General features: G+C 45.3%; 1 protein-coding gene across 4 annotated transcripts in view; it reads left to right on the top strand.

Moving 5' to 3' along the window:
• Positions 1-12,420, top strand: part of WBP4 (WW domain binding protein 4) — an 80,001-nt gene that overhangs the window by 3,632 nt on the left and 63,949 nt on the right. For 2 of the 4 annotated variants that reach the window (XM_063952883.1, XM_063952886.1), the window contains exon 2: positions 197-412. The exons of the other annotated variants lie outside the window; for them this stretch is intronic. In XM_063952883.1, the coding sequence (XP_063808953.1) occupies positions 221-412 (192 nt within the window). In that variant the 5' untranslated portion in view covers positions 197-220. The remainder of the gene's footprint in view (positions 1-196; positions 413-12,420) is intronic. 4 annotated transcript variants of the gene reach the window in all.

Raw genomic sequence — 12,420 nt, 5'->3', positions numbered from 1 at the left:
TGCAGTCTGCTAAGGGGTCAGATTTATATTTGTCTCTTAGGAAGAAGGCGAGGAGGCTGAAAACTCTGACTCTTAGGTTTTCTTGTAGTGTGAAAGTCAATAAATACTCAGTACATTGAGGATTTGCAGGTTAACACTAATTTGTAGTTTCCAATGAAGAAGAAAATTAACTGTTTTCCTTTCTGCCATTTTATAGAAAGAGTAGAACAAACCTGATCATATGTTTCAGGTCTTACACAAGTTGCAACCCCCTCGTATACTTTCCCTAGTGAAGATATTGAGAAACAATCTTTTCTGTTCTACCGGATTACAATTATTATTTATTATAATAATAACACAGAGAACTCGTGGACACTCGCTCAGGTTAGACGAGAGGAGATTCCGCACAATACGGCGTAAAGGCTTTTTTACGGTAAGGACGATACGTGTTTGGAATTCCCTGCCTGAGGGAGTTGTAATGGCTAACTCAGTCAACACCTTTAAGAATGGGTTAGATAAATTCCTAATGGATAAGGATTTCCAGGGTTACGGGGCATAGTCACGCACTATGGTTATTATAAAAACGAGGGGTTAATCGCAATGGCAGTCAGCAACTTCAGTCAAAATTTTATACAATATAATCGTGCATAGGAGACCACAAATAGGTTGAACCTGATGGACAATTGTCTTTTTTCAACCTTCGATACTATGTTATTTCTTACCAGTTATTTATATAGCGCACACATATTCTGCAGCACTTTACAAAGAATATTTGGCCATTCACATCAGTCCCTGGCCCAGGGAAGCAATGTATATTCATTATCGCATGTACACGCACACACATTCACGCTAGTGTTAATTTTTTTTGGATGCCAATTATCCTACCAGTAGATTTTTGGATTGTAGGAAAAAACCGGAGCACCCAGAGGAAACCCACACAAGTGCGGGGAGAATATACAAACTCCGCACAGTTAGAGCCATGGTGGGAATTAAACTCATGACCTCAGTGCTGTGAGGCAGTAATGCCTGAACTACATAAGATTATTTCCTTGGCTTCAGGGGAAAATGTTCCATTCTACCCACAATAAGCTAGTAAGACTTAAGCGACCTAGGTTTTCGCTCCTATTGGAACCAGAAAAGTTAGACCTCAAGAGGACAGACATTTGCTTAGGGAAGTGCAGCATGGGACTTAGGCTGAACAGCTGTGTCTTCTATACACACATTCAAATAGTTCACCAGCTTTAACGTTTTTGCTTTCAGAAATGCTAGCTTCCCCTTCCTCCATCTGTGGGACATTTCTAGACCGTGGAGTGTAGTAAGGGTTGATGAGCTAGCACTTAGGTTAACTTTATTAAGTGCTGAAGGAGTAGGTCAGCACTTGGTAAGCTAGTATATTTTTTGCTTTTAATCTATTACGCAGTGAAAGCCTGTAAGAATCCAGTCGAACAATGCTACAGCAGTAGCAAACATAGGGTGTTATTCAGAGATGGACCCAGATCGCTGTATACGCAGTAAGATCTGCGTCCATCTCGCATGCTGGGAGTCGCCCAGCATGTGTGGCGCCGTCTCACGACGCATTTGCAAGTTAATTGCAAACGCATTGTATTAAGGTTGACATCCTGGATTTGCTGTCAGGCGGTACCCCGTAATTTTTTTTATCTGAGCGGCTGCGTGTGACATCATGCAGCCACCCCAAAAACCCTCCCAGCACTGCCACGTTCAGCTCGCAAAACGCTGCGTTGCCGCCCACCCAATTCCCACCGCTGTCAATCATGTCGCAATGTGGCTGTCCGTGCAAGCCCAATGCGGCCACGAAGCATGCACAGTTTGCCGATGTATGGCAAACTGCGATGCGGCTGTATTAGCAGCCAGGTTTGAATTAGGCCCATAGCTCATCAGGGAAGGACAAAACGTTTCCTGGTGATGAGAGAATCTTTTCAGAACTTATCTTGGGCAAAGAGTGATGCTCCAGCAATATTCAGTCTTATTCCAGAAATAGAGAATTGGAATGTGTACATTCAGCAGTCACCTGAAGGACTCGCCTAAGGAATCCCTTAGCCTTTCTAATAGATGCTAGGGTTTATCTTTGGAATTTTCCACCAATACCTATGCTTCCTCGGGTTCTCGGGATGATAAATAAGGAAAGAATTCCAGTAATCTTAGTAGCAGCAGACTGGCCAAGGAGAGTTTGGTACTCCAGAATTACTAAACATGTCAGTGTGTTTAGGGATTAGACTTCCACTTTGTCAGGACACTTTGTCTCAGGGGCAGATTGTTTGTCAGCACATCCATCAGGTAAATTTAATGGCATGGCTCTTGAAGCCAAGATTTAACAAAACAAAACACGTTTTTCTGCTGCGGGGTACACTGGGCTCCACAGGGAATAACATCGGGGTGTAGAGTAGGATCTTGATCCGAGGCACCAACAGGCTCAAAGCTTTGACTGTTCCCAAGATGCATAGCGCCGCCTCTTCTATAACCCCGCCTCCATGCACAGGAGCTCAGTTTTGTAGTTGGTGCCATGCAGTAAGCAGGCATACAACAGGTGGGCTGCTCCAGCAGCCCTGAGAGAGCTTTTCTAAGCGAAGATAGAAGACTTCAAGGGCTGCAGCAGTGATAGATGTCAGTCTGACATCTCCTGCTGCAGCTCCATCACCTTCCCCAGCGGCGCTGTATACTCCCGCGCCCTAGTTGCCGGGTACTTACAGCGGAGGCCCCGCTTTGCTCCCCGTTAGTCACACACTCGCCTCAGTTCTCCTGGATCGCGTGGCCGCACTCGGAGGAGGTAAGTGGGTCCCCTAGGCAGGTCCCGCTGAAATCGCGGTCCGGCGCGGCCGGTATGTGAGGCAGGCCGCGCGCAGTGGACACTGTAGTTGAGCAGGGACTCCACTAAACCGCAAGGGCACAGGTTGTTTTTTCCTAATAAAAAAATAAGATTTTAAACCTACCGGTAAATCTTTTTCTCCTAGTCCGTAGAGGATGCTGGGGACTCCGTAAGGACCATGGGGTATAGACGGGCTCCGCAGGAGACATGGGCACTATAAAGAACTTTTAGTATGGGTGTGCACTGGCTTGGCTCCTCCCTCTATGCCCCTCCTCCAGACCTCAGTTAGAGAACTGTGCCCAGAGGAGATGGACAATATGAGGAAAGGATTTTGTTAATCTAAGGGCAAGATTCATACCAGCCCACACCAATCATACCATATACCCTGAAACATATGCAACCAGTTAACAGTATGAACAAAAAACAGCATCAGTCAAAGATCGATTCCAACTGTAACATAACCCTTATAAAAGCAACAACTATATACAAGTCTTGCAGATGTAGTCCGCACTGGGACGGGCGCCCAGCATCCTCTACGGACTAGGAGAAAAAGATTTACCGGTAGGTTTAAAATCTTATTTTCTCTTACGGCCTAGAGGTTGCTGGGGACTCTGTAAGGACCATGGGGTTTATACCAAAGCTCCAACCGGGCGGGAGAGTGCGGATGACTCTGCAGCATCGACTGAGCAAACGCAAGGTCCTCATCAGCCAGGGTATCAAACTTGTAGAATTTTGCAAAGGTGTTTGAACCCGACCAAGTAGCTGCTCGGCAAAGCTGTAATGCTGAGACGCCTCGGGCAGCCGCCCAAGAAGAGCCCACCTTCCTAGTGGAATGGGCCTTTACTGAATTTGGTAATGGCAATCCAGCCGTAGAATGAGCCTGCTGAATCGTGTTACAGATCCAGCGAGCAATAGTCTGCTTAGAAGCAGGAGCGCCAATCTTGTTGGCCGCATACAGGACAAACAAAGCCTCTGTTTTCCTAACCCTAGCCGTCCTGGCTACATAAATCTTTAAGGCCCTGACTACATCCAGGGACTTGGAGTACTCCCAGTCCCCCGTAGCCACAGGCACCACAATAGGTTGGTTCATATGAAATGAAGAAACCCCCTTAGGCAAAAATTGAGGACGTGTCCTCAGTTCTGCTCTATCCACATGGAAAATCAAATAGGGGCTCTTGTGGGACAAGGCCGCCAATTCGGACACCCGCCTTGCAGATGCCAAGGCCAATAACATGACAACCTTCCACGTGAGAAATTTTAATTCCACTGTATGAAGAGGTTCAAACCAGTGAGATTTCAGGAAACTTAACACCACGTTAAGGTCCCACGGTGTCACTGGGGGCACAAAGGGGGGCTGGATGTGCAGCACTCCCTTCACAAACGTTTGGACTTCTGGGAGAGTAGCCAAAGAATATAGATAGGGCTGAAATATGCACCTTAATGGAGCCTAACTTCAGGCCCATATCCACTCCTGTCTGTGGAAAGTGGAGAAACCGGCCCAGATGGAATTCTTCCGTAGGAGCCTTCTTGGCTTCACACCAAGATACATACTTCCTCCAGATACGGTGATAGTGCTTTGCCGTCACCTCCTTCCTAGCCTTTATCAGAGTAGGGATGACTTCCTCCGGAATACCTTTCCCAGCTAGAATTCGGTGTTCAACCACCATGCCGTCAAACGTAACCGCGGTAAGTCTTGGAACACACATGGTCCCTGCAGTAACAGGTCCTCCCTGAGAGGAAGCAGCCACGGATCTTCTGTGAGCATTACTTGGAGATCTGAGTACCAGGCCCTTCGAGGCCAATCTGGAACAATGAGTATTGGCTGCACTCTTCTTCGTCTTATGATTCTCAATATTTTTGAGAGGAAGAGGAGGAAACACATAGACCGACTGAAACACCCATGGGGTCACTAGGGCTTCTACTGCTACTGCCTGAGGGTCCCGTGACCTGGCACAATACCTCTGAAGCTTCTTGTTGAGGCGTGACCCCATCATGTCTATTTGAGGAATTTCCCAACGACTTATCTCTGCAAAAACTTCTTGATGAAGTCCCCACTCTCCCGGATGGAGATCATGTCTGCTGAGGAAGTCTGCTTCCCAGTTGTCCACTCCCGGAATGAAGACAGCTGACAGAGCGCTTACGTGATTTTCCACCCACCTGGTCGCTTCCGCCATCGCCACTCTGCTCCTTGTCCCGCCTTGGCGGTTTACATGATATACAGGGATATTTTCTGATGTATTAGTAGATGGGACCCGGACCACTTGTCCAGAAGGTCCCACTGAAAAGCCCTCGCATGAAACCTGCCGAAGGGGATGGCCTCGTAGGCTGCCACCATTTTTCCCAGCACACGAGTGCATTGATGAACAGACACTCTTTTTGGTTTTAGCAGGTCTCTGACCATGTTCTGGAGATCCTGGGCTTTTTCTAATGGGAGAACAACCCTCTTTTGTTCCTTGTCCAGAATCATGCCTAGGAATGATAGCCGAGTCGTTGGAACCAATTGTGACTTTGGCAGATTGAGAATCCAACCGTGCTTTTGCAGCACTTTCAGGGAGAGCGACACGCTCTTCAGCAATTGGTCTCTCGATCTCGCCCTTATAAGAAGATCGTCCAAGTATGGGATAATTGTGACTCCCTGCTTGCGCAGGAGCACCTTCATCTCTGCTAATACCTTGGTGAAAATCCTCGGGGCCGTGGAAAGCCCAAACGGCAACGTCTGAAACTGGTAATGACAGTCCTGTACATCGAATCTCAGGTACTCCTGATGAGGGGGGTAAATGGGGACATGAAGGTATGCTTCCTTTATGTCTAGTGACACTATCAAATCCCCCCCCTTCCAGGCTTGATATTACAGCGCGGAGCGATTCCATCTTGAATTTGAACTTTTTCAAGTACAGGTCTAGGGACTTTAGATTTAAAATGGATCTGACCGAACCATCCGGCTTCGGGACCACAAACAGGGTGGAATAATACCCGTTTCCCTGTTGGACCAGGGGAACCTTGACCACCACTTCCTGTTGACACAGCTTTTGAATTGCAGCTAACACCACTTCCCTCTCCGGGGGTGAAGCTGGCAAGGCCGACTCGAAAAATCGTCGAGGGGGCACCTCTTCGAATTCCAGCTTCTAGCCTTGGGAGACAATTTCCATCGCCCAAGGATCCACGTCTGAAAGCATCCAGATCTGGCTGAAAAGTCGAAGGCGTGCCCCCACTGGTGCGGACTCCCTTAGGAGAGCCCCAGCGTCATGCGGTGGATTTTGTAGAAGCCGGGGAGGACTTCTGCTCTTGGGAACTAGCCGAAGCAGGTGTTTCTCTTTCCTCTACCCTTACCTCTGGCAAGGAAGGAGGAGCACCGACCTCTTCTGGACTTATGCGACCGAAAGGACTGCATCTGATACTGTGGAGTTTTCTTTTGCTGTTGGGGGACAAAAGGTAAAAAGGTAGATTTACCCGCGGTAACTGTGGCAACCAGGTCCGCAAGCCCCTCCCCAAACAACACTTCACCCTTGTAAGGTAAAACCTCCATATGCTTCTTTGAGTCTGCATCACCCGTCCATTGGCGGGTCCGTAGAGCTCGTCTCGCAGAAATAGCCATGGCATTGGCTCTGGAACCCAGCAGCCCAACGTCTCTTTGAGCGTTCCTCATATATAAGACTCCGTCTTTAATGTGGGCTAAGGTTAATAAAATGGTATCCCTATCTAGGGTATCAAGGCCAGCTGACAAGGTATCTGTCCATGCTGCAACCGTGCTACATACCCATGCCGATGCTATTGCCGGTCTGAGCAAAGCACCTGTATGCGCATAAATAGACTTTAAAGTAAAAAAACACAAACTACCTACACAGGTGTAACCCTCTGTAGAAAATCAGGAGCGCTATCCTCACTAATTATAGGAGACAATTAAAAATATTACAATGGCAAACTGTTGTTTAGGATAAAAATATATAAATCACAATTTATTAACATATAATGCGGCAGCATAATTGACATACATAAAATACATATTATGTATAGTGGAAACTTCTAGTGTAAATGTTCCACATACACAAATAAATGACTTAAAACTCGTTAAACATCAGAGGCTTGGATTTTGATGTATAAATTTCACACTGTCCACTTGATTCAGTAATGGACCGGCTAGATTCAGCGTTTTTAGACACTAATTAAATTCATGTGTCTTCAATTCATCAGTGTCCCGAAAAATGTGTGCACACATATATTGATTCAGAATAGGCAATTACCATAGACAATTAGCTTTTTATCACCTCTTAAGATCAGTCTGTTAGGACCATCCCTGATTTAAAAGACTCCCTCTGCTGGTGCTCGTCCGTTTAAGTGCAGAATATCCGGAGACAGTATCCACGGGATTTCGTCCACAGCACTCCGGCTCCCTCTGCTGGTGATTAACCGCAATTGCAGGTAAGCTGGCTGTAGATCGTAGCCAGAAGCCGGTGATCATGTAAACAAATGGGAGGTGATCGTCACTGCTAATAATGGTCACCTCGAAAACGCGTTTCTCCGCCTTCCAAACACGCTCAGCGGCTTCCTCAGTTCGAATGACCATCTTCCAGAAGGACACTTTATATAGCCACACTCATTTGTAATTCCCGCGGCCATTCGCGCATGCGCACTCAACCGTGCGTTCCAAGCCTCATTCCTGTTTTACACTTTAAATAGACTCCGGTGGCCATTTTGTTACACGGAATCCAAGCCTCATTTTCATTCCCGGAAGTCATATCTACCTCTCTTACTATTATAATCAATAATATCACATCCAAGCCTCGTTTTAAAACAATAATTCACTATATATATCCTAATTAGTTATACTAAACTCCAGTGCAATTTGCTACACATGGTTTTATTTGACTTGATCACAATTCCAAACAATCCATATTTCATTCAGGATATTTTTCTCATATATATACTGTGCATAATTCCGCATCCCAACAACAGTACAACTATGACCATGCATAAAATTAATAATAATAATAATAATAATATTAAATTAGTATATTTTATTATATATACATATAACAGATATATTACTAAACAATAATAAAAGAGAAGGGGATTGATTTTAATTTTGATTTTGAACTCATCACACCATCTTGTGGTTTAACTTCATAATTACACTCCCTTCATGTCATCATAAAAATACATATAGTCTCCATCTCCAGTAACCAGCATCATAAGGAACCATACACTGGCCCACCCCCATTTAATTACATATATGTCAGGAATATCCTTTGTATATATTAAATATTAAATATTAGATCTTAAATTTTATTTAACTCAACTGTGTCATTAAGACCCTGCGGAATCAAGGTTTTAAGATTAAAAATCCAGAAGGCCTTAAGATTTTAAGACTTTAAAGTAGTCTCCTGTCTGCGATCAGCAGGATCCTTGAGGGCTGCCGTGTCCGGAGACGGTAGCGCCACCTTCTTAGACAGGCGTGTTAAAGCCTTGTCCACCCTGGGAGAGGATTCCCAACGTACCCTGTCCTGTGCAGGGAAAGGATACGCCATAAGAACCCTTTTGGGAATCTGCAGTTTTTTATCTGGAGTTTCCCAAGCTTTTTGAAATAACTCGTTCAGCTCATGAGATGGGGGAAAGGTTACCTCAGGTTTCTTTTCCTTATACATGCGCACCCTCGTGTCGGGGACAGAGGGGTCATCTGTGATATGCAAAACCTCTTTTAATGCAATAATCATACACTGAATACTTTTTGCCCCCCTTGGGTGCAATTTAGCATCATCGTAGTCGACACTGGAATCAGAATCCGTGTCGGTATCCGTGTCTACTATTGGGGATAGGGGACGTTTTTGAGACCCAGAAGGGCCCTGTGACCCAGTCCAATCCGTGATTTCTCCCTGGACTCTGCTTTGTCCAGTCTCTTATGTAATGAGGCCACACTTGCATTTAACATATGCCACAGGTCCATCCAATCATGAGTCGGCGTTGCCGACGGAGACACACACCACTCATCTGCTCCACCTCCTCCTTGGACGAGCCTTCCGCTGCAGACATGCCGACACACACGTACCGACACCCACACACACACAGGGATATATCTATAAGGGGACAATTCCCGCACAAGGCCCTTTGGAGAGAGAGAGAGAGAGAGTATGCCAGCACACACCCAGCGTCAACTGACACTGGAATAAAACCAGACAGCGCTTTTATTTATATATATATATATATATATATATATATATATATATATATATATATATTGGGTGCTACTCTGAATATACCTCTACTATCGAAGTTAAGCTACCTCTCTCCCAATTTTTTACTCCTTTTTACGTTTATCCTGCAGATTTTGTACTTATTGCTCATGCTTTTATGGACCTTTCATTAATTTTTGGTGTATGTGTTGTAACTTTTTAGCTTCAACTCTGCTGTTTTTATACCAGATTTTATTGATTAGGTTGCATTTTTTTAAAAAATTGTTTACATTTTTTTAAAAAAATTGATCCTTTATGAAATACCCCCCCCCCCCCTTTTTTAGTGTGTTATATTCTGAAATTAAATTTTTTATAAATTTTTTATATATTTATTGAACACCTGGTTTTTATATTATTAATTTGACACCTTTGGTCGCTTGCAAGTACCTCATCCTCCTGTACCAATATATATATATATATATATATATCATCCAAACGTACGGCACTCTGCGGACTTATTCAGCCAAATAAATAACTCATGACATCTTGCTTCTCTTAAGCAACGTTTCGGCTCTTTTAATAGCCTTTTTCAAGCAGCATAATGGTTAAACAGTGCTCATAATCTTATTTAAATACCCTTACCTGTCCACGATGTCCCGGGCTCGTGGACAGGTAAGGGTATTTAAATAAGATTATGAGCACTGTTTAACCATTATGCTGCTTGAAAAAGGCTATTAAAAGAGCCGAAACGTTGCTTAAGAGAAGCAAGATGTCATGAGATATTTATTTGGCTGAATAAGTCCGCAGAGTGCCGTACGTTTGGATGATATGATTTTTACCAATGTGCACCTCGGCAAGATGACTATGGAAGTGTGAGTGCCGGTTATTCGTTTGCTATATATATATATATATATATATATATATATATATATATATATATATATATATATATATATATATATATATATATATATATATATATATATATATATATAATATATATTCTCAATGTTATACACTCACTGCGCCAATAATTGTGCCCCCCCCCCCCCCCCTCTTTTCCAGCCCTCTGTCAGCAGGGGAGAGTCCGGGGTGCCAGCTTCTCTGCAGCTTTTGTGGAGAAAATGGCGCTATTAGTGCTGAGGGATCAAGCTCCGCCCCCTCCAGCGGCGTGCTTCGGTCCCGCTCCAATTTAAAAAAAATGGCGGGGGATCTCTGCATTTACTGCCCAGCAGCCTAATGTGCCCTTATATGCCAGTCTGGAGGTTTATTGCTGCCCAGGGCGCCCCCCCTGCGCCCTGCACCCATCAGTGCCTGTTCTGTGTGTGTAGCGTGTGGGAGCAATGGCGCACAGCGTTACCGCTGCTCGCTTACCTCAGTGAAGATCTGAAGTCTTCTGCCGCCTTGAAGTCTTCTTTCTTCTTATACTCACCCGGCTTCTATCTTTCGGCTCTGCGAGGAGGACGGTGGCGCGGCTCTGGGACGAACCGGGGTGAGACCTGCGTTCCGACTCCCTCTGGAGCTAATGGTGTCCAGTAGCCTAAGAAGCAGAGCCTATCATTTAAGTAGGTCTGCTTCTCTCTCCTCAGTCCCACGAAGCAGGGAGCCTGTTGCCAGCAGTGCTCCCTTTAAATAAAAAACCTAACAAAAGTCTTTTTCAGAGAAACTCAGGAGAGCTCCTCTGTAATGCACCCTATCTCCTCTGGGCACAAAATCTAACTGAGGTCTGGAGGAGGGGCGTAGAGGGAGGAGCCAGTGCACACCCATACTAAAAGTTCTTTATAGTGCCCATGTCTCCTGCGGAGCCTGTCTATGCCCCATGGTCCTTACGGAGTCCCCAGCATCCTCTAGGACTTAAGAGAAACGTTTTTATTACAGCCCATAGTACCAGTGGTGAGGTCCAGCAGGGGGATAAGGCTTGGGCCTGTAGCCCCTCCCCCAGCCCCAGGGCGCCATTTACAGTAGTGTTCCCACTTTGGAGCTGCATATATCGCTCTCCCTCACTCCCAGTCAGTGTTTGGGCGCCATTACACAGAGCAGCACTGTTCCTGGGACTGTTTGGGCAAAGCCTCCTTTGTAAAGCCGCCTGCATGTCAGCGCTGTGCATTTTACAAGACGCTTAAGTATTCTACATGTCTGTTGACAGTGTTCGTTAAGAAACAGTGCATTTGGTCAGGGTTATATTGTACAAGTACCCTGTGATATACATCCAGTCTTTACTGTGCATTGATATATTTACTAATTATATAGCTATACTGAGTATTACTTTGTGTTGCTAGTCCAGTGCAGTTTTATTGCATGTCATATTTCTGCATTGTACATTGTGACTATTTGTGTGTGCATGTAGCTGCTGTGTGACCTCCATTTCGTGTGTCTCACTCAGATTGCTATCCCTATATTCTGTAACCTGAGGGGGCTCAGTGCGTCAGGTTTATTATCTGATATAGTCGTCTCACAAGATATACTCATTTTGTATGTTTCTTTGTGATCTTTAGTCGCCATATACCTCTTGAATTCCCTGTTTGCGGAATATATAAGCTGCACAGGGGGTGCTTGTCAGGTATATTGCTGCTGGTATTGTGCTGTGTTGCCTGAGATTGTGCTTTTGGCTATGTCAGCTACAGGGGGCAACAGAGCTGGAGGTGACGATGCAGGCATGTTTGAGGAAAACTTGACAGCAGAGAGTTCAGGTTCTGGGGATTCACTACCCCCCAGAGGAATGGTGGCAACGGGGGTTCAAAATGACCCACCTTGGGCTACATTTTCCTAGTTATTAACTACGCTTGTAACTAAACTTACACCCCCTATGGGACCTCCTGTGCTGGTACAACAGATTATGGTCCCTGCAGTTAATCTGCCCTGGGCAGATCAAATCTCCATTCAGTTACAGCAATTGAACCAGTCACTGACCAAAAAGAAATCTGACTCGTCCACCTAAGACCAAGGGGTCATCTAAACGGGCCATTACTTCCTCACAGTCTACCACTGTCCCAGACACCTCATCTGATGAGGATGGTTTTTATACTGACCCCTCAGATTCTGATCCTGATAGTTCTGATGGGGAGGCTCGTTTGCAGGTAGATGTTCCTGACTTGTTTGAGGCGATCAGGATGATTCTTCAGATCACTGATGACGCAGAGCCTGATGCCATTCCTAAGATACCGGACAGGTTCAAATGTAAGAAAGTGGTTAAGCAAGTTTTACCTCACTCTGACCACTTAGTGGACATACGTCAGGAATTCTGGGAAACTCCAGGTAAGAAATTCACACCTCACAAGAAGATGCTGGCTCGCTATCCTCCAACCATCCAACGGATAAGCGTGTGGAGGGTTGTTTAAAGGCAATTTACACCCTAACTGGTGCTGCACATAGGCCCACTATTGCAGCGACTTGGGCTGCAGAGGCCATTGAGGCGTGGGCCCAGGAGTTGGAGGCAGAGTTGCCTTACAA

Source organism: Pseudophryne corroboree, chromosome 2 (assembly GCF_028390025.1).
Source record: "Pseudophryne corroboree isolate aPseCor3 chromosome 2, aPseCor3.hap2, whole genome shotgun sequence".
NCBI classification, from domain to species: domain Eukaryota; kingdom Metazoa; phylum Chordata; class Amphibia; order Anura; family Myobatrachidae; genus Pseudophryne; species Pseudophryne corroboree.
The sequence above is the reverse complement of the archived record's forward strand: the minus strand, read 5'-3'. Positions and strand labels throughout refer to the sequence as shown.